At 46.2% G+C, this 22,734-nt stretch overlaps 1 protein-coding gene across 7 annotated transcripts in view; it reads right to left on the bottom strand.

Annotated features, from left to right (window-relative positions):
- Positions 1-22,734, bottom strand: part of RBM33 (RNA binding motif protein 33) — a 453,495-nt gene that overhangs the window by 135,329 nt on the left and 295,432 nt on the right. For all 7 annotated transcript variants that reach the window (XM_030198521.1, XM_030198536.1, XM_030198551.1 and 4 more), the window contains one exon: positions 4,994-5,281. In XM_030198521.1, coding sequence (XP_030054381.1) covers positions 4,994-5,281 — 288 coding nt within the window. The remainder of the gene's footprint in view (positions 1-4,993; positions 5,282-22,734) is intronic.

Here is a 22,734-nt window from a genome sequence, read left to right as displayed (position 1 = left end):
GTACAGCGCTGCGTAACCCTAATAGCGCTATAGAAATGTCAAGTAGTAGTAGTACTTTTGTTCTTCCGCTCCACTGAGACTAACCCATAACTAGGCTCAGGAGCAACAGTCAGACCAATCCCCTGTATAGAGTGCATGTCATCTTCTGGAGGAAGATAATCCTGGCTTGTTGAGCTGCATGGTGCCTCTTATATAAACTGTAATCACTGCTTTGTATCTCTGCTTCCAACTGCTGTTAGATGGGCATAAACCACGGGTTCTGGACTTGATTAAAAGTAATGAAATTTTCTTATAGCCTTCTCACAATCTGTACATTTGAACAGTTTTATCCCAATCCTCAGCAGCTGTTTCATGTGTTTTTGACCTTGGCTTCAAATTCACTTCCTACAACAGAAACAGCTTGGTTCTTCATCTGGGAAAATGAAGATACATACCTGTAACAGGTACTCTCCGAGGACAGCAGGCTGATTGTTCTCACGAATGGGTGACATCCACGGCAGCCCCCGAGATCGGAAATCTCCCTAGCAACAAATGTTTGCTAGAGCCTTCAATCGCGCGCACCGCACATGCGCGGCCATCAGCTTCCCGCCCGTCGCGCAAGACAACTCCAAAGGGGAGGCGGGCGGGTATGTGAGAACAATCGGCCTGCTGTCCTCGGAGAATACCTGTTACAGGTACATATCTTCATTTTCTCCAAGGACAAGCAGGCTGCTTGTTCTCATGAATGGGGTATCCCTAGCCCCCAAGCTCACTCAAAACAACAAAGAAAGGTCAATTGGGCCTCGCAACGGCGAGGATATAACAAGGTTTGACCTACGAAGAAAACAGCTGAGTGCAGCCTAGAACAGAACAAAAATGGGCCTAGGGGGGTGGAGTTGGATTCCAAACTCCGAAGAGATTCTGCAGCACCGACTGCCCAAACCAACTGTCGTGTCGGGTATCCTGCTGAAGGCAGTAATGAGATGTGAATGTGTGGACTGAAGACCACGTTGCAGCCTTGCAAATCTCTTCAATAGTGGCTGACTTCAAGTGGGCCACCGACACTGCCATGGCTCTAACACTATGAGCCGTGACATGACCCTCAAGAGTCAGACCAGCTTGGGCATAAGTGAAGGAAATGCAATCTGCTAACCAATTTGAAATGGTGCGTTTCCCGACAGCAACTCCCCTTCTGTTGGGGTCGAAAGAAACAATCATTTGGGCGGACTGTCTGAAGGGGCTTGTCTGCTCCACATAGAAGGCCAATGCTCTTTTGCAGTCCAATGTATGCAAATGATGTTCAGCAGGGCGGGTATGAGGATGGGGAAAAAATGTTGGCAAGACAATTGACTGGCTCAGATGGCACTCCGACACCACCTTTGGCAAGAACTTAGGGTGAGTGCGAAGGACTACTCTGTTATGATGAAATTTAGTATAAGGAGCATGGGCTACCAAGGTTTGAAGCTCACTGTCTCTACGAGCTGAAGTAACAGCCAAAAAGAAAATGACCTTCCAGGTCAAATATTTCAGATGGTAGGAATTCAGTGGCTCAAAAGAGGCTTCATCAGCTGGGTGAGAACGACGTTGAGATCCCATGACACTGGTGGAGGTTTGACAGGGGGCTTTGACAAAAGCAAACCTCTCATGAAGCAAGCAACTAAAGGCTTTTGCACAAGGAAGTACCTGGAATAGAATCCCAGCCCTTCTTGCCCTGGTGGAACGGGCTCGACCATACTGGCACTGAGAAGGGCGGACAGTTCCTCTGCAAGTACCTGCCTGTGCTGGAAGCTGAAGGACTGAGCTCCCGGTGGACAATTTGGAGGTATAGAGATCAAATTTAGGGAGTATCCTAACCGAACTATTTGGGGAACCCACCGATCGGAGGTTATTAGAGGCCACTTTTGGTGAAAAAACATCAACCTCCTTCCTACCGGCAGTTCATCCAGCAAGGACACTTTTACAGCTGCTATGCTCAGCTGGAGCCAGTCAAAAGCCGGTCCCTTGCTTTTGCTGGGGAGCTGTGGGGGTCTGCCTAGGTGCACGCTGTTGACAAGAACGAGCGCGCTGGGGTTGAGCCTGAGAAGGCTGTCGGGAAGGTGGATTGTACCTACGCTTATTGTAAGCATAGGGAGCATTTCAGCTTCCACGGAAAAAACCTCTACCTGATGAGGTAGATGCTGAAGGCGCCCAGTGGGAGAGATTGTCCATAGCGGTTTCCCGCTGGTGGAGCTGTTCAACCACTTGCTCGACTTTCTCGCCAAAAATATTATCCCCCTGGCAAGGGACATCTGCCAGCCTCTGCTGGACCCTATTGTCCAGGTCAGAGGCACGCAGCCATGAGAGTCTGCGCATCACTATATCTTGTCCCCTGGACAGGAATTTACGACATGCCTTCAGCTGCCTGACCACCTCCTGAAAAGGCCTGGTGTGCTCCGAAGGGAGCTTATCTACCAAGTCTGTCAGTTGCTTGACATTGATACCACAAGTGGATGCTCGTGTAGAGCTGGGTAGGACTGAATCTTGGACACGAGCATGGAGGACTGATAGGCCTTCCTCCCAAAAGAGTCCAGAGTTCTAGATTCCCACCCCAGGGGCACCGAGGCAAAATCTCTAGAACTTTTGGCTCTCTTGAGAGCAGAATCCACAACCATAGAGTCATGAGGTAACTGCGACTTCATCAACTCATGCTCCCCATGGATTCGATACTGGGACTCAGCTTTTTTGGGGATGGTGGGATTAGATAGTGGTTTCGTCCAGTTCTTCAGCAATGTTTGCTTAAGGACATTATGCAGAGGAACAGTGGACGACTCCTTAGGTGGTGAAGGATAGTCAAGGACCTCGAACATCTCGGCCCTGGGCTCATCCTCAGATACCACCAGGAAGGGAATAGCCACAGACATTTCCTACACAAAGGAGGAGAAAGAAAGACTCTCCGGTGGAGAAAGCTTCCTTTCAGGCGAAGGAGTGGGATCAGAAGTAAGACCACAAGACTCCTCGTCAGAGAAATATCTTGGATCCTCCTCTTCTCCCCACGAGGCATCCTCCTCGGTGTCAGACAAGAGTTCACGAACTGCAGTCCGAATCCGGGCCCGTCTCGATTTCTAGGAACCATGTCCTCGATGACGACGTCGAGAAGTCAACTCCCGTGCCGGCGGCGATGAAGCAACCTCCAGCAATGTTGACGGGGAGTTGACCTGGGTGGCAGCCGAGGCTGAAGCGGCGTCGGTGACCGCACCACAGGCACAGAGCTCACTGCCGCTTCCATCAACGGTACCGAAGGCGCAAGCACCCCCGATACCGGAACAGACTGGCACAGCAGCCCCTCCAGGAGACCTGGAAGAATGGCTCTGAGGCACTCGTCAAGAGTGTCTGCCGGGAAAGGCTGTGGGGCCGGTGCAGGAGCCGGAGGCAGAACCTGTGCAGAGGAAGGAGGCGGCACCAGACTGTCCAAAGACCGACGCACCAACGCCCCGGAGCTCCCGGTACCATGTGTAGAAGGAGATTGATGCCGATGCTTCTTAACCTTTACTCGATGCACGGCATTGGGACTCGGTACCGACGAGGAGGACGTGGAATCCACACGCCTCCTCGGGGTCGGGTCCGAAAGTGGTCGGTCCCGATGGGGCTTTGCAGCAGGAGCCTTCGAGACAGGTGGCGACCCACTCGACGGTTCACTGCTCCCAGCGTGCGGTGGTTTCCGGACAGGTATTACCTACTCTACCGATGTCGATGCCATCTCTGGTGCCAACGCTGCCTACCTCGGTACTGCTGTCGACGTCGAAGTGCCGGGCAAGGCTCCAAACAGACGTTCCCGCTGAGCCTGTCTCGACGCCTGTGTCCGCTTTTTAAGGCTAAGACACAACTTACACACGTCTGGGCAATGGTCGGGCCCAAGGCAATGGATACACCACGAATGTGGATCGTTACCTGAGATTGCCCAGCTGCACCGACCGCACTTCTTGAAGCCGCTGGGAATCCTCGATGTGATGGATGAAAAAAATAGCGGCGGCGAAGTCAAAATTCGCGATGGTGTCAAGAAAAAAGGGCACAAAATGAGAAACGCGAACGCGCAGCCCAAAAGGGGCTGCGATGACAGCGAAAGAAAACTTATAAGGGCCCAACTAAAAAAGTAAGGGAACTACTAGAAAGCTTCTTTTTTAAATATTTACTTTATAAGAGGAGAAGAAAAAAGCGCAAACTCGCGGCTAAAAACGAAGGCTTTTTCTCGGGCAGAGAGAGACAGACGGCTATCTATACAACCGCTCTCTACTGCGGAAAAAGAAAAAACTGACGGGACTCTCGCGCAACGGGCGGGAAGCTGATGGCTGCGCCCGCGCGCGATCGAAGGCTCTAGCAAACTTTTGTTGCTAGGGAGATTTCCGATCTCGGGGGCTGCCGTGGACGTCACTCATTCGTGAGAACAAGCAGCCTGATTGTCCTCGGAGAATAATCAAATCAACTTAGCTATCGTGCTTGAGCACAGACCTGTGCCATTTAACTTATGATGGGCCTCAAGGCAATTAATTTTGGTTTCACCATAAGAAAGGTATGAATGCAATCAAGAATCCTTATTTTCTAAATAATTTCTGCAACTGTTCTTTCACACTAAGTGTAAAGTACTCGCACATTAATGCATTTTGAATTGTATTTTTAAGACAGCAGAACATGAAAAATGTACAAGGTGTGAAGTCTTTTGCTAATGTAAGCAGCATCTACTTTTGACATTTACAGAAAGGGCATAGTGTATCACTGTATGGTATATTTAAAACCATAAAGAACATTTGAGTCAATGTGCTCTAACAAACGAAGTTCAAGCACCGAATCCTAGAGCTGTATTATGCATTTTTCTACATATGCAGTACCACTTGGGCAAGGCCTAAAACTTTTATCAAAGAACTGAACTTCGAAGTGGATTTTTTTTTTAAATGGGTCACCTACGGTGCAGTCCTGTAAGCAGAGCTGCTTTAAAATGCAGTTAACATTTCCCTACTTCTCCCTACACAAAAATGCTTACCTCTGGTTCCATTTTCACTTCCACTTTAAGATGGCTTGTTGGGTTAACTGCTCTTACTTTCATATGAGGTCTCATCTGTGGGTTTTTTACACTTGCTGTAGTCCTTGAAGGAGGTACTATACTAGTAATGGGTTTCACTTGAGCAGCAGGGGTTGATCCTTGACTGTTCTTGCTGATTTCCATCATGTGGGATGGTGCAATGGGTAACTCGCGCAAGTTACTGTTTCTTGGAAGAGATGGCTGATGATGTTGGTTTGGACGTTTGACAATATTCTGTACTGGAGTGCTCTGTCAGAAAAATATACAAATTTAAAACTTTTTGAACAGTAGTGCAAAATATTAATAAGTTACAGCATTTTGCTATTACTTAAGGCTCACATGATTGCTTAGTATTTAAGCAACACCGTGAACCCCCCAAACAAGCATCCTTGCAAATATTCAGATAAAATGTGTTTACCTAAATATCTTTCATAAGCTCTTCCATTCATTAACGGCACATGACTAAATACATGGTTGTAGAGCTTCCTGTGGAAAATTCTGCTAGACAATTTACAACTATCTTTTCCTACTTACAAGTTCATCCCCTACCCTTCATTTTTATTCCTTCCAAAAGAATTTCAAGGAAGTCTGGTTAATGCATTAAACACTTGAACATGATGAAGGTAGGCAAAGGAGTTTGACACACAATAGAATAAGTCAGACACATTAATGGTTGACCTCATCCAACAGTGTCAACACAGACCCCTGTGTCTCAGAATGCAAAGTCTTTCCAAGCACACCCACAAGTTTCCATACAACAGCTGCATTGCCACTGAGGAATTATACCTCCTGAGATCACATAGATTTGTGTGACAATTATCCTGTCAACTGAGAACCCCTGTTAAAGGTAACTACACTTTACTTTCTCTATCAAGAGGCAGGATAAAATAAGCCTCAATAAAAGGGATACAAAAAAAGATAAGAGTACCCAACCTTAGTCAAGTTATGATGAGTGAAGAGGGGGCTAAGTCAGCCTGTAACTGATTAGTTTGTGTAGCACTGCCTGACAAAATTAACTGCCTTGTTGGGAATGTTTTTGGTAAGTACCAAGACATGAAGGTGTGCACAGATAACCATGTGGCAACCTTACAGATGAGTTTATGCTGGATCTTAATGAGAGTTCATCAATATAAGTAAGTAATGACAATCACTTGCCAATTTGAGAGTACGGCTTTGCAAACACAATCCCTAGTCTGTCTGGGTCAAAAGAAACAATTAGTTGGGTCCCGCTGAGATGCAGGTGCAGTTTACAGAGTACAAGGCCTCCTTCACCCATGTTAGTATGAGACTAGGCTGAATATTGATTGGTTCAAATGGACAGTTGAGACCTCTCGTCTTGACTATTGCAACCTTCTCCTCGCTGGCCTCCCGCTTAGCCACCTATCCCCCCTTCAATCTGTCCAAAACTCCGCCGCACGTCTTATCTACCGCGTGAACCGATACTCTCATATCACCCCTCTCCTCAAGTTGCTTCACTGGCTCCCGATCCACTACCGTATACAATTCAAGCTTCTCCTATTGACCTTCAAGTGCACTCAATCTGCAGCCCCCCATTACCTCTCTACCCTCCTCTCCCCATATGTTCCCACCCGTAACCTCCGCTTTCAGGACAAATCACTCCTATCTGTACCCTTCTCCACCACCGCTAACTCCAGACTCCGCCCCTTCTGCCTCACCTCACCTTATGCTACTACTACTACTACTACTTAGCATTTCTATAGCGCTGCCAGGGTTACGCAGCGCTGTACAAGTTTAAACACGGGGAGGGACAGTCCCTGCTCAAGAGAGCTTACAATCTAACGGTAACAGACTACGTAGTCAGTGTAGGTAACAGGAATGGGGAAGGTGGTTAGGCGCCAAAAGCAAGGGAGAAGAGATGGGCCTTGAGTAAGGACTTGAAGATGGGCAGGGAGGGCGCATGGCGTATGGGCTCAGGAAGTCTGTTCCAGGCATAAGGTGCTGCGAGGCAGAAGGGGCGGAGTCTGGAGTTAGCGGTGGTGGAGAAGGGTACAGATAGGAGTGATTTGTCCTGAGAGCGGAGGTTACGGGTGGGAACATACGGGGAGAGGAGGGTAGAGAGGTAATGGGGGGCAGCAGATTGAGTGCACTTGAAGGTCAATAGGAGAAGCTTGAACTGTATACGGTAGTGGATTGGGAGCCAGTGAAGCGACTTGAGGAGGGGGGTGATATGAGAGTATCGGTTCACGCGGTAGATAAGACGTGCGGCGGAATTTTGGACAGATTGAAGGGGGGATAGGTGGCTAAGCGGGAGGCCAGCGAGGAGAAGGTTGCAATAGTCAAGACAAGAGGTAACGAGCGAGTGGACGAGGGTGCGGGTGGTCTGTTCAGAGAGGAATGGGCGAATTTTGCTAATATTATAGAGGAAGAAGCGACAGGTCTTAGCTGTCTGTTGGATATGGGCAGAGAAGGAGAGGGAGGAATCGAAGATGACTCCAAGATTGCGTGCTGAAGAGACGGGGAGGATGAGGGTGTTGTCAACAGAGACGGAAAGTGGGGGAAGAGGAGAAGAGGGTTTGGGTGGAAAGATAAGGAGCTCAGTCTTTGCCATGTTCAGTTTCAGATGCTGGTTAGACATCCAGGCAGCGATGTCGGAAAGGCAGGCTGAAACTTTGGCCTGGGTTTCAACTGTGATGTCGGGAGTGGAGAGGTAAAGCTGGGTGTCATCGGCATAGAGATGGTACTGGAAACCATGAGATGAGATCAACGAGCCTAGGGAAGAGGTGTATATCGAGAAGAGAAGCGGTCCAAGGACAGATCCTTGGGGAATCCCAACAGAGAGCGGGACAGGGGTGGAAGAGGAGCCATTAGAAGATACTCTGAAGGTGCGTTGGGAAAGATACGAGGAGAACCAGGAGAGGACGGAGCCCTGGAACCCAAATGAGGACAGTGTGTCAAGAAGTAAATTATGATTGACGGTGTCAAATGCGGCGGATAGGTCGAGGAGGATGAGGATGGAGTAATGGCCTTTGGATTTGGCGAGGAACAGGTCATTGCAGACTTTAGAGAGTGCTGTTTCTGTCGAGTGTAGTGGGCGAAAGCTAGATTGAAGCGGGTCGAGGACAGCCTGAGAGGAGAGGAAGTCAAAGCAACGGCTGTGGACAGCACGTTCAAGTAATTTGGAGAGGAAGGGTAGAAGAGAGATGGGGCGGTAGTTGGAGGGACAGGTGGGGTCAAGTGATGATTTTTTGAGAAGTGGTGTGACTACTGCATGCTTGAAGGTGTCAGGGACAGTAGCAGTGGAGAGAGAGAGGTTGAGGATGTGACAGATTGAGGGGATAACTGTAGGAGAGATGTTGGTAAGCAGATTGGTGGGAATGGGATCCGAGGAACAGGTGGTGCACTTGGAGGAAGAAAGAAGGTGAGCAGTTTCCTCTTCGGTGATCTCAGGGAAGGAGGAAAAGGAGGCCGGGTTATGTTGGTTGAGGGAGTGGGTTAAGAAGTCACAGGGAGGAGAAGGCTTGGAAGTGAATTCAAGGTTGATCTTCTGCACTTTATCGCGGAAGTGGTCAGCTAGTGATTGAGGAGAGAGTGAGGGAGGGGTGGGAGCGGAGGGTACTTTAAGTAGGGAGTTGAGGGTGGCAAAGAGGCGACGAGGGTTGGAGCCAAGAGAATTGGTTAATTGAGAATAATATTCCTGTTTGGCAAGGAATAGGGAGGACTGGAAGGAGGATAGCATGAATTTGTAATGGGTGAAGTCTGATAGGGTGCGAGATTTCCTCCAGAGTCGTTCAGCAGATCGGGTGCAGGAGCGAAGGTAACGGATGCAGGGGGTTAACCAGGGCTGCGGATTAGTGCGCTTAGTGGGGCGAGAGACAGATGGTGCTAGGGTATCCAGAGCGGTGGAGAGAGTTTCATTGTAGGTAGAGACAGCCGTGTCGACAGATTCAGAAGACGAGATGGAAGGGAAGAGATTGGAGATGTGGGAGGATAGGGTAGGGGGGTCGACAGCTTGGAGTTATAGTTGGGCGAGGTTGAGGGGGAGGGTGATGAAGTGTGAGGGTAATTAGGTGATGATCTGAGATAGGAAGGACTGAGGTGCAGAAATTGGAAGGTGAGCAGGAAGAGACGAGAACGAGGTCGAGACAATGGCCATCACGGTGAGTAGGGGTGGTAGAGCATAGTCGGAGGTTAAAGGAGGATATCAGAGTAAGGAATTTAGAAGCGTAGGCATTGGATGGGTTGTCAACGTGAATGTTAAAATCACCAAGAATGAGGGAAGGAGATGCGGGATCAAGAAAGACGGTGAGCCAAGCGTCGAAGTCAGTAAGGAATGAAGAGAGGGGCTTGTCAGGGGGGCGGTAGATGACTGCAACTCTGAGTGGTAATGGATGGAATAGCCGGATGGAGTGAGCTTCGAAGGACGAGAAGCAGTGAGACTGCGGTAGGAGGAGGGGTTGGAAACTACAGGAGGGTGAGAGAAGTAGCCCGACGCCTCCACCGCGGCCATCTGGGCAGGGAGTGTGGGAGAAGAGATAGCCTCCATGACAGAGGGCCGCGACTGAGGCAGAGTTGTCAGGGGAGAGCCAGGTTTCAGTTAGGGCGAGCAGTTGGAGGGAACGAGAGATGAAGAGATCGTGGGTGAAGGGCAGTTTGTTGCCGATCGAGTGGGCATTCCACAAGGCACATGAGAAGGGGAGGGAAGAGGGGGGGAGGAGGGGAATAGGGACGAGGTTGGAGACATCACGGAAGCGTTTGCATGAAAAGGAGGAGGACAGGTGGGGGGGGCCTGGATTAGGGTTAATGTCTCCCGCGGATAGCAGGAGGAGGAGCAAGAGAGTGCGGAGGAGGGTGGGGGAGGTCGGGCGACGAAGACGGGGTGCACTTAGGAGGAATGGTGAAGGGTTAATGGTAGGAAGGAGATGTTGGAGATTAAGGGCTAGGAAGGAGGAGGGGGACAGGAGAGATGGTGAGGTGGTGAGGGATGCCGTAGCGGGCAGGATGGGAGGGAACACAGGTGGGCAATGGGTTCCAGCGGTAGACAGCGGTAAGGGGAGGGGAAAAAGATTAGGAAGGGACAGGGCAAGGAAGAAGATGTGGACAGGGGCCATAAGTAGTGGTTACAGTGTGACAGGTGTAAGTGTAGTGACAGAGCGAAGAGCCGGAGGCTTGGAATTGGAGGGATTGATGTACTGGAGAGTGGGTAAGTGAGTGGCTGGCAAGTTAGGAGGCAGGCAAGTGTGGCAGTGGCTGCAAGCTTGTAGGCGGGGTGAAGCAAGCTGGTGCGGATGGACAGGAACGAGCAGGGAGAGGCAGGTGGGCTGGAACAAGCAGTGAGGCAGGTAGGTTGACAAGTTAGCAGGTCGGCAGGTAAATCAGTGGGAGACAGGCTTGCAGGCGGGTTGGGGCATGCTGGTGCCGATGGACAGACTTCCTGAGCCCATACGACGTGCGCCCTCCCTGCCCATTTTCAAGTCCTTACTCAAGGCCCATCTCTTCTCTCTTGCTTTTGGCGCCTAACCACCTTCCCCATTCCCGATACATACACTGACTACATAGCTTATTACCTTTAGATTGTAAGCTCTCTTGAGCAGGGACTGTCCTTCCCCTTGTCTAAACTTGTACAGCGCTGCGTAACCCTGGCAGCGCTATAGAAATGCTTAGTAGTAGTAGTAGTTAAAACTTCTGAGCATAAGATGAGCAGTTGTAGCTCAGTCAATGTGTGTGTTCATTCCATATTAGGAATTTCAGGGATATAGTTTCATTAGCAAGACTGGGCCGAATATAGATTGGTTCAAATGGACGGTCGAGACCACCAAAGGTTAAAACTTCTAAGCAGCAAGATGAGCAGTTTTAGCTCACTCACTGTGTGTGTTCATAGTTTTATGAAGTTTGAAGGAAAGAACATAAGCATTGCCATACTGGGATAGACTGAAGGTCCATCAAGCCCAGTATCCTGTTTCCAATAGTGGCCACTCAGGTCACAAGTACCTGGCAAGATCCAAAAGAAATAAAACAGATTTTATGCTGCTTACCCTAGAAAAAAGCAGTGGATTTGCCACCTTATTATTTCGTTCATTCTTATATCCCACAATTATCCAAAAACAAGTTTCACTTCAATGTGATCAAAATTTCACAGTATTTGAGGTGCAGTCACACCACGGCGTGATACAAAAGCATTATAATATTCTCAGTTTTGCTTTCCATTCCTTTCCTAATAATCCCTAACATTCTATTTGCTTTCTTAGCAGCTGCTGCACACTAAGCAAAGAGTTTCAATGTATCACGAACAATGACACCTAGATCCTTTTCCTGTGCAGTCACTCCTAATATGGAACCTTGCATCACGTAGCTACAGTTTGCGTTCCTCTTTCCCACATGCATCACTTTGCACTTGCTCACATTAAGTGTCATCTGCAATTTGGATGCCCAATCTCTCATTTCATAAGGTCCTCTTGAAATTTTTTCACAATCCTCTTGTGATTTAACAAGTTTAAATGTATGTATCATCAGCATATTTAATTACTTCACTAGTTATTCCCATCTCTAGATCATTTATAAATATGTTAGAAAGCAGTGATCTCAGCACAGACCCCTGGGGAACCCCACTATCTACCCTTCTCCATTGAGAACACTACTTCCTATCCCATGACTTTCTAATTTCCTCAGGAGTCATTCATGAGGTACTTTGTCAAATACCTCTTGAAAATCCAGCTACACAATCTCAACTGGCTCACCTTTATCAACATGTTTATTCACCCCTTCAAAGAATTGCAGTACATAAGTATTGCCATACTGGGAAAGACCAAAGGTCCATCAAGTCCAGCATACTGTTTCCAATAGTGGCCAATCCAGGTCACAAATACCTGGCAAGATCCCAAAAAAGTACAAAACATTTTATACTGCTTATCCCAAAAATAGTGGATTTTCCCCTATTCCATTTAATATGGACTCTTCCTTTAAGAAGCTGTCCAAACCTTTTTTAAACTCCACCAGGCTAACCGCCTTTACCACATTCTCTGGCAACGAATTCCAGAGTTTAATTACAAGTTAAGTGAAGAAAAGCTTTCTCCGATTCATTTTAAATTTACTACATTGTAGCTTCATCGCATGCCCCCGAGTCCTAGTATTTTTGGAAAGCGTAAACAGACGCTTCACATCTACCCGTTCAACTCCACTCATTATTTTATAGAACTCTATCATATCTCCCCTCAGCCGCCTTTTCTCCAAGCTGAAGAGCCCTAGCCTTTCCTCATAGGGAAGTTGGCCCATCCCCTTTATCATTTTCGTCACCCTTCTCTGCACCTTTTCTAATTCCACTATACCTTTTTTGAGATGCGGAGAACAGAATTGAACACAATATTTGAGGTGCGGTCGCACCATGGAGGGATACAAAGGCATTATAACATCCTCATTTTTGTTTTCCATTCCTTTCCTAATAATACCTAACATTCTATTTGCTTTCTTAGCCGCAGAAGCACACTGAGCAGAAGGTTTCAATGTATCATCAACGACACCTAGATCCCTTTCTTGGTCCGTGACTCCTAAAATGGAACCTTGCATGACGTAGCTATAATTCAGGTTCCTCTTCCCCACATGCATCACTTTGCACTTGCTCACATTAAACATCATCTGCCATTTCGACACCCAGTCTCCAGTCTCGTAAGGTCCTCTTGTAATTTTTCACAATCCTCCCGCGATTTAACGACTTTGAAAAACTTTGTGTCATCAGCAAATGTAATTACCTCACTAGTTACTCTCATCTCTAGGTCATTTATAAATGCTAAAAAGCAGCGGTCCCAGCACAGACCCCTGGGGAACTCCACTCCATGGAGAATACTGACCATTTAACCCTACTGTCTGTTTTCTATCTTTTAACCAGTTTTTAATCCACAATAGAACACTACCTCCTATCCCATGACTCTCCAATTTCCTCTGGAGTCTTTCATGTGGTACTTTGTCAAATGCCTTCTGAAAATCCAGATACACAATATCAACCGGCTCACCTTTATCCACGTTTGTTCACCCCTTCAAATAAATGTAGTAGATTGATGAGGCAAGATTTCCCTTCACTAAATCCATGTTGACTTTGTCTCATTAATCCATACTTTTGAATATGCTCTGTAATTTTGTTCTTAATAATAGTCTCTACCATTTTGCCCGGCACCGACGTCAGACTCACCGGTCTATAATTCCCCAGATGTCCACTGGAACATTTTTAAAAAATAGGCGTTACATTGGCCACCCTCCAATCTTCCGGTACCACGCTCGATTTTAACGATAAATTACACATTACTAACAATAGCTCCAGAAGCTCATTTTTCAGTTCTATCAGTACTCTGGGATGATTATCATTCGATTCAGGAGATTTGCTACTCTTCAGTTTATAGAACGGCCCCATTACATTCTCCAGGTTTACAGAGAATCCATTAAGTTTCTCCGACTCGTCAGCTTCGAATACCATTTCTGGCACCGGTATCCCACCCAAATCTTCCTCGGTGAAGACCGAAGCAAAGAATTCATTTAATCTCTCCGCTACAGCTTTGTCTTCCCTGATTGCCCCTTTTACTCCTCAGTCAAATAGCGGTCCAACCGATTCTTTTGCCGAGTTCCTGCTTTTAATATACCTAAAAAAAATTTTACTATGTGTTTCTGCCTCCAACGCAATCTTTTTTTCGAAGTCCCTCTTAGCCTTCCTTAACAGCGCTTTGCATTTGACTTGACATTCCTTATTATTTTCAGTCGGTTTCCTTCTTCCATTTTCTGAAGGATTTTCTTTTAGCTCTAATAGCTTCCTTCACATCACTTTTTAACCACGTCGGCTGTCGTTTGGTCTTCCATCCTCCTTTTTTAATACACGGAATATATTCGGCCTGGGCTTCCAGGATGGTGTTTTTGAACAGCATCCAACGCCTGATGTAAATTATTGACCCTCGCAGCCGCTCCTCTAAGTTTTATTCTCACTGTTCTTCTCATTTTATCAGTCTCCTTTTTTAAAGTTACACGCTAACGTATTGGATTTCCTATGTATATTTGCTTCAAAGCTAATATAAAATCTGATCATATTAATGATCACTGTAATCAAGCGGCCCCAGCACCATTACCTCCCGCACCAGATCATGCGCTCCATTAAGGACTACGTCTAGAATTTTTCCTTCTCGTCGGCTCTTGTACCAGCTGCTCCATAAAGCTGTCCTTGATTTCGTCAAGGAATTTTACCTCCCTAGCGTGCCCTGATGTTACAATTACCCAGTCAATAATGTGGTAATTGAAATCACCCATTATTATTGTGTTGCCCAGTTTGTTTGCGTCCCTAATTTCCTTTAACATTTCTGCATCTGCCTGTTCATCCTGGCCAGGCGGATGGTAGTACACTCCTATCACTATCCTTTTCTCCTTCACACATGGAATTTCAATTCACAGTGATTCCAGGAAGTGTTTTTTTTTCCTGCAGAATTTTCAATCAATTTGATTCAAGGCTCTCGTTAATATACAATGCTACCCCCTCCACCAATTCGATCCACCCTATCACTACGATATAATTTGTAACCCGGTATGACAGTGTCCCACTGATTATCCTCCTTCCACCATGTCTCAGAGATGCCTATAATATCTAATTTTTCATTTAGTGAAATATATTCTAATTCTTCCATCTTATTTCTTAGGCTCCTGGCATTCACATATAGACATTTCAAACTATGTTTGTTGTTCCTATTTACATCATGCTTAGTACTTGACAGTATTAATTTGCAATCTTTTGTCTGATTTTATTTAAGGACACCTGATCTACTACGGTCTCTTTTGCAACCTCACTATCAGGATACCCTATCTTTCCTGTTCTGGTGATATCTTTGAAAGATACCTTATCCCGAACCATGCGCCTTTGAGCAACTGTCGGCCTTCCCCACGTTTCTAGTTTAAAAGCTGCTCTAGCTCCTTTTTAAATGCCGATGCCAGCAGCCTGGTCCCACCCTGGTTAAGGTGGAGCCCATCCTTTCAGAATAACTCCCCCTTCCCCAGAATGTTGTCCAGTTCCTAACAAATCTAAAACCATCCTCCCTGCACCATTGTCTCATCCACGCATTGAGATTCCGGAGCTCTGCCGGTCTCTTGGGCCCTGCACGTGGAATGGGTAGCATTTCAGAAATGCTACCCTAGAGGACCTGGATTCGAGCTTTCTACCTAAGAGCCTAAATTTGGCTTCCAGAACCTCTCCCCCACATTTTCCTATGTCATTGGTACCCACATGTACCAAGACAGCCAGCTCCTATGTCATTGGTACCCACATGTACCAAGACAGCCAGCTCTTCCTCAGCATTATCTAAAATCCTATCTAGATGACGCATGAGGTCCGCCACCTTTGCACCAGGCAGGCAAGTCACCAGGCGATCCTCACGTCCACCAGCCACCCAGCTATCTATATGCCTAAACTAGATACTGCAGTGCCTGCTAGATTCTGTTAATGCTGTGGTACAACGTTTTTAAAACTAAGTGGAAAAGACTATGGAGATTAGTTGATAAAATTTGCTTTTTATATTTTTATTTTGCCTATCGCTAACCTACAATTCCTCCTTTAAATTCAAATCTTTAAGTTCCCAAAGCACAAAGCAAAATAGTGTTCACTTACCAGAGAAATGTCCTCTTCTCTAGGAACTTTTCAGAAAGAAAGTTCAGTGGGACCTTTCCTCTTTATATAGTTTTGAATCTAAGGGGCCTTTTTTAAACTAGGCTAAGGGGAGGACGCCGCACGTTAGAGCTCCGCGGACTCTCGCTAACATCTGCCCTTAGCGACATCAAAAACAGCGATAAAACCTTCTAAAAAGTGAAGATCGAGCAGTGTGAACCTCCCGGTGGTGTAAATCAGCAGCGATTTCTGTTCCAGCCGACATGACCACAAAAGCGAACAGAAAGGACGGGACGAGGAGCCGCGTGGGAGAAGGTAAAATGGCGGACGCGGCCTCCTCGGGAGAATCGGTTGGATCGGTCTGGGCAGCAGAGATTGCAGCAGAAGTCTCGAGCCATCTGGAGGCGTCGGTCGATAGAAAACTGCAGCGGATCTCTGACCAAATAGAAAAGATGGACGGGAAACTCGAAGGATTAAAAACAGATATGGCAGGCTTCCAACAGCGCCTGTCAGATGTAGAAGATCAAACTACTCAGCAAATGGCAGCCCAAACCACTATGCAAAAAAAGTTGGAAAGCCTGGAGGCAAAAATTGAGGACCTAGAGAATAGGTCCAGACGCAACAATCTAAGGCTGGTGGGACTGCCAGAGTCCCTGAGAGAGGTAGACCTTCGGGGGTTCCTGGAAAAATGGCTGCCTCAGGTACTTGCCCTGAACCAACTGGAGAATTGTCTTAAGATTGAAAGGGCGCATCATCTGGGGCAGCGCAGACAAGGGGAAGAGAGACCACGAATCGTGATTTGCAGTGTTGAATTATGATCATAAACAGGAAATTTTGCGCGCCTGGAGACAGCGGGGAAGGATTCAATATGAAGAATCAACTGTTTTATGTTTCCAAGATTTTTCGGCAGCGGTGACTGCCCAACGTAGACAGTTTTCAGAGGTCTGCAAGCAGCTACATGAGAAAAGAGCACGTTTTGCTCTATTATTTCCCGCCAAGCTGAGAGTCCAGAATGATGGCAAGCTACATTTTTTTACTTCCCCAGAGGAGGCGAAGGAGTTTGTAAAGCGGATGATGATTCACCCAGAGGAGAGTGGTGCAGAGGTGGACTCCAGAAGCAGTCCAGTGCATTGATTGGAAATGGAACAGATAGATTGGTCTGAAGCACGGGCATAAGAGGAAGATGGCTGAGAAATGGACATGCAACTACATTGAACAATATAAATGAAGGCTGAATGAATGTTTTACTATGAGGAGTGAGAGACTGAGTGTCATTTCATTTTCTGAGAGGGGGGGGATGTGTGTTATGTAAGGGTAATGTAATCTGTTTGGTACATGTTGTCGCGGGGTGAGGAGAGGGGCGGGAACGTGACCGGTTCTCAACGAGGACCCAAGTAATGCTTTTGGCATGGGGGGGGGGGGGGGGGGGGGGGGATACAGAAGATGAGGGACGTGGGGTTTGTGTTTTTTTTTTTTTCTTTTTCGTTTCTCTTTTTTTTTTCTTTTTCTCCTTTCTTATCATCTTATCGGAGCAGACATGGGTTGCAGCGTTCTGGTACATTCTCAGTTCTCTATCGGAGGGTGGGCACGCCCAGGGGCTGGGGGGTGTGGCCTGTACCAAACTGTTAATAATCAAGTTTAATTGGGGGTCTTGGAAGCTAATGAGGCATGGTTAAAGTAATATCATGGAATGTGGGGGGGATCTCATCACCCATCAAACGCACTAAAGTCTTACAAGCCATGAAGCGTGATAAGGCAGATATAGTGTTTCTACAAGAAACACATCTGACGACATCGGAGCATAGTAAGTTTCAGAAAGGTTGGATAGAACAGGTAGTGGGCGCACCGGCGGTATGCAAGAAAGGGGGAGTACTTATAATGTTTCGTAAGGGTCTGCAATTTCAGATTAAAAGGGTTAAACGGAGCCCAGAGGGCAGATTTGTGCTGGCAGAAGTGGAGATGGGGAATGTTACATACACTTTTTGCAATGTTTATGCGCCTAATGTTTGGGATCGCAAATTTTACAAAACTCTTATAGAGCTGCTGAGTCCTTACCAGGGGAAAAATGTCATACTTGGTGGAGACTAATTTAGTCTATGATATTCAGATGGATAAAACGGGAGTGCAGGCTTCAAATCTGGGTCATGCTGCTTGGTGCCTGCCTTTTCTCTGTAAGACACTGGACTTGATCGATGCGTGGAGGGTTTTACATCCCACCCAGAAGGATTACACACATGTGTCTAGAGCACACCTTACGCAGTCGCGCAATGATTACTTGTTCATTTCCAGAGATCTCTTCTCTAAAGTATCAGTGGCAGAGATAGGTCCGTGTGAAATATCGGATCATTCGCTTATCTGGCTGCAGATGCAAGGGTTAGGGGATGTGGGGAGTAGAGGAGGCTGGAGATTCCCACTGGAATTGTTTTGGGACTCTAAGTTTAAGGAGTACATAGATGGGAAATGGAGGGAGTTTGCGGATCACAATAAGGATCATCAACACCAACCTCGTTTATTCTGGGAAACCTCCAAAGTAGGGGTGAGATCATAGCTTATAGGGCCAGGGTCAAAAAGATGAGAGATAAGGAGATTCTTAGATTGGAAAAAGAAATCCGTTTGCAAAGGGTAAGATGTGGGCTAAAAATGACACCGGAAGGGAAAGGTGCTCTTCTAGCTACGCAGAAGGCCTTGAATGAATTGCTTCATCAGAAGGCGAAGAAGTTGCATATGTATTATAAATACCAATATTTTATTCATGGAAATAAGGCAGGAGCGTTGATGGGTAGATTGTTAGGAAGGAAAGGGGGTAATAAGAGTATTTTGGGAATAAGGGAAGAGGGAGGTCGACTTCTTAGGACATCTAAAGATATAACGGAATGCTTTAAAAGATATTATGAATGTTTATATCGGGAGCCCACAGATATAGTGCCCGACAGTTTGCTTTATTTACTTAATCACACCCTACCCCGGATATCGGATTCACAAAAGTCATATCTAAATGGCCCCATTACGGAAGGTGAAGTGATGTTGGCGTTCCAACAAAGTAAGATACAAAAAACGCCGGGGCCAGACGGTTTTACTATGGCCTACTTTAAGATAGTCCAAGAGCGGGTGACACTTCCCCTGTTAAATTTATATAATGAGATGGCCAATATAGGAGAGATGTCAGATTCCATGAACATAGCGAAAGTGATAGTATTAAAGAAACCAGGAAAGGATGGATTAGAAGTAGGGTCATATAGACCCATATCATTGCTAAACTGTGATGTAAAGATCTATGCTAAGATTCTGGCAAATCGACTAGCTAGAGTGCTGCCTGACTTGATTGCATCCCCACAAGTCGGGTTTGTGAAGGGTAGATCAGTGGGGAGGAATGTTAGGGCTCTTTTGGCGTCTCTTGAAATTGTGGAGGCAGGGAAAAGGCCTTCTCTGTTGGTTAGTTTTGACGCAGAGAAGGCCTTTGACCACGTAGTTTGGAACTTTCTGTTCCAGGTGATGGAAAGAGTTGGTATAGAAGGTATGTTTCGAGAGGCTGTGGGGGCGCTTTACTACAATCCCAGGGCGTTTATATAGGTGAATGGGGAGCAATCTTCATTGTTCAAAATCAGGAGGGGCATGCGGCAGGGGTGCCCACTGTCTCCTCTGCTTTTTGTGCTCGCATTGGACCCTTTGATTAGGGAAATCGAGTCCCACCCAGAGGAGGAGGGGGTGACCTGGGGTGCTTCTTCATTCAAGGTTTCTGCTTTTGCGGACGATATATTAGTCCACCTTACACAACCGGGTCGTTCATTGAGAGCCCTATTGGAACTGTTTCAGGAGTATGGTGATTTTGCGGGTCTCAGGATCAACTACTCTAAATCCTTAGCATTAACAGCACACACAAGTGTGAAGAGGGAATGGGAGTCTGGGTTCCCGCTTAAATGGGCGACGGATTTCCTCCCGTACTTAGGCGTGAGACTCTCAATGAGCACGACCAAATTATATCAACTGAACTATACAAATTTATTAGATAGGATGAAGGGCCGGTTGGGTCAATGGGGGACGCTGCCGCTTACTTTACATGGGCGAATTCACCTGTTTCGAATGGTGCAATTTCCCAAGTGGCTGTATGCATTTCAGGTGTTGCCTTTGCGACTCAGACAAAAAGATCTCCGCCAGCTGTATAGACACTTGCGGAAGTTCGTGTGGAGAGATGCGAAGCCCAAGGTGCCACTGCAATTTCTCTTTGGGCCATGGAGGGAGGGGGGCTTGGGGCTCCCGAATGTGCGGAGATATAATCAAGCGTGTTTGTTGAGACACCTAGGGGATTGGATGTTGGGGAGACAAGATTACACACCACGTAATATGGAATTTGATTTCTTTCGACCAACACATCCGTATTATTTGTTACATTGTGCCAGAAGAGAACTACCAGACCATGTGCGCAATAGCGTACTACTGGGCCCACTGAGAGAGGTGTGGAGGGACCTCAATGGGCTGTGGGGACTGGGAGCAGATACCTCTGACTTACTTCCGTTACAGGGGAATTCACAGTTTACACCAGGTTCTGACAGTTCAACATTTCGCAGATGGGCAGAGTTGGGGATCACAAGACTGGAACACGTTTTGGATTCTGGAGGGAGGATTTTGTCTCTGGGAGCACTGGGGGTGGGCATTAGCCCGACACATTTATTTGCATACCATCAGTTGACACACTATGTTAGATCCCTGGAGCCCTGTAAGCTGGAGGGTGGTCACGGGCGTAGACTAAGAGCTTTTTTGGGAGATATCCCTGGAGAAAGATTGTCCGTATCGGGATTACAGAAAGCTCTTGGAGAGCTAGAGGGTGCAAAGGACACGGGACAAGTTGGTCAGTGGATTTGGAGCAACCACAGCTACAGTTGGACTTTCGGAAATTGATATCTCACATTCCGCAGATTTCAGTAAATGCAGGCTTGCGGGAATGCCAGTACAGAATAAATTTTAGAGCATATATGGCTAAGAATCAAGTGTTTAAATTTGGAGGTGTTGAGGACCCGTTATGTTCCAAGAGAAGGCACATTTTTTCATTCTCTTAGGAAGTGCAGCATGATTCAGATCTTTTGGAAACAGATATTCAGATATCTGGAATCCCTGGTGCAGCACAGGATTCCGTTTTCACCCCAGGGAATAATATTGGACAAATACGAAGTATTCAGAATTTGTGGTAGAGGGGCTCAGCAGCTCATACGCAAGGCCAGCATAGTGGGGAAAAAAATTATTATGGGCGCAGAGTACTGGCATTGGAGGAACAAGTTTCATGAGATCATGGTTAAGGAGCGTAGCGGGGTGGGATCCTTCCCCAAGAGACGAAAGGCATTTCTGGATATTTAGGATATATATATACAGTCGCTGTCACCCAGGGCACGGAGTTTAATATTAAATAGGCTCTGAAACATTTTTATTTGTTATTATTATAATTTATTTATTGTTTGATTTATTTTTTTTATTTTTTCTCTCATAATTTCATCTTGCAACTAGATGGTTCCTTATTGTGAAAGGGGACCCATAGGTAATAGGCAGAGGAGGATGGTAGTAGTGTAAGGTTCCATTGGATCCATAGTCATGGTGGTGGGCCATCAGAGCCAAGGTGCACCGCTGTGTTGGTAACTAAGGAGGAATGTTTCAAGGGGGCCTTGCCTGAATCGTATTTCAAGCAACCGCAATGTAAGCTCCTTTTGCTTAATAGTATATTATCAGGCTACGGAGTAGCCTGGGAAGCTTAGAGAGAGGGTGTTAGTAGTAAGTTGTTGTGTTGGTATAGATTTGTTGTATAATTTAACAAAGGGGATAACGGGGAGGGGGAGGGTGGGGTAAAGGAAGGCTTTTAAAGAGGGCTATTTTGCAGTCGGTGTTGCAGAGCATAGTTACATACCTGTTCTTCTATTGTGTTATATGTGGGAACTGCAGTGTCAGTGGATTTTATGAGAGATATAAGAATTATAGCCTAAATGGAGGTTTAATGAGTAGGTTGAACCATAAGGGAATAGGAGGGAGGAAATATAAATTCATGATGACAATGCAAAAGCAGCATTCTGTGAAGTTTGACAAGTTGGTGTTATATGCTGATTCTAAATGGAATTGTTTAATTTCTGTATTTTGTTGATCATCAATAAAAATTATTGAAATATAAACAGGCTCTTTGAAGCTAACTCAACAACCTATGCAAGTATTCTACTTCCCCACACCTTAATTAATACTTAATTGGGGTCGCAGGGTGTGCTACCTCTCCAGCAGCCAAGGAACAGAAAATAACTGCCTTTTAGAACAAGAGTTTTTGGCTGTTTAGTTTCTACCTCTAGAAAAGGTTTCAGTTTAAAACTATGGGAAAAATGTCTATTTCTAGAGAAATTTCAGTTTATAACTATGGGAAAAGGGTTGTACATTATGGCAACTAGTTAATAATGCTTGCTTTTCTCTCTCTCTCTCTCTCTCTCTCTTTTTATTCCCCCCTTAATACTAAACTAGGTCCTGCTTGCTTTTCCCTCTCTCTCTCTCTCTCAGTAGACTGGTAAGGCAAGATTTCCCTCAATTAAATCTATGATAGCTTTGTCTCATTAATTCATGCCTATGTATATGCTCAGTAATTTTGTTCTTTATAACAGGAGTACTAGAAGTACCAAGCAAACACTGAATGTGATCCAAGGAGTAAATATTCTAGTACTGATATTGTAAACCACATGGGGACAAATGACCTGGCCAACAATAGCAAGTTTGGAGTACATAAGTACTGAGAGCATTCCAGAAGCTTGGGGACAAATCTTTGGTTCAGACTGCAGCTTTTCCTGAAGTTATTCTTACATATACTACTACTAATCACTTCAATAGCGCTACTAGGCATACACAACGCTGTATATATATGTGCAGGTACTTTATCTGTCCCTAGAGGGCTCATAATCTAAGTATCTGGGGCAATGGAGGGTTAAGTGAATTACCCAAGGTCACAAGGAGCTGCAGTGAGGATTGAACCTAGGTAGCCAGGCTCAGAGCCCGCTGGCTAAAGATATAAAGAGAGCTGATGAGACCTTTACCAGATATATTGGGGAAAGAAGAAAAGCTAGGAATGGAATTGTACGACTGAAAAATGCTGAGAATAGATATGAGA

Source organism: Microcaecilia unicolor, chromosome 1, assembly GCF_901765095.1.
Source record: "Microcaecilia unicolor chromosome 1, aMicUni1.1, whole genome shotgun sequence".
Classification (NCBI taxonomy): Eukaryota; Metazoa; Chordata; class Amphibia; order Gymnophiona; family Siphonopidae; genus Microcaecilia; species Microcaecilia unicolor.
This window is presented reverse-complemented; position numbering and strand designations above follow the sequence as displayed.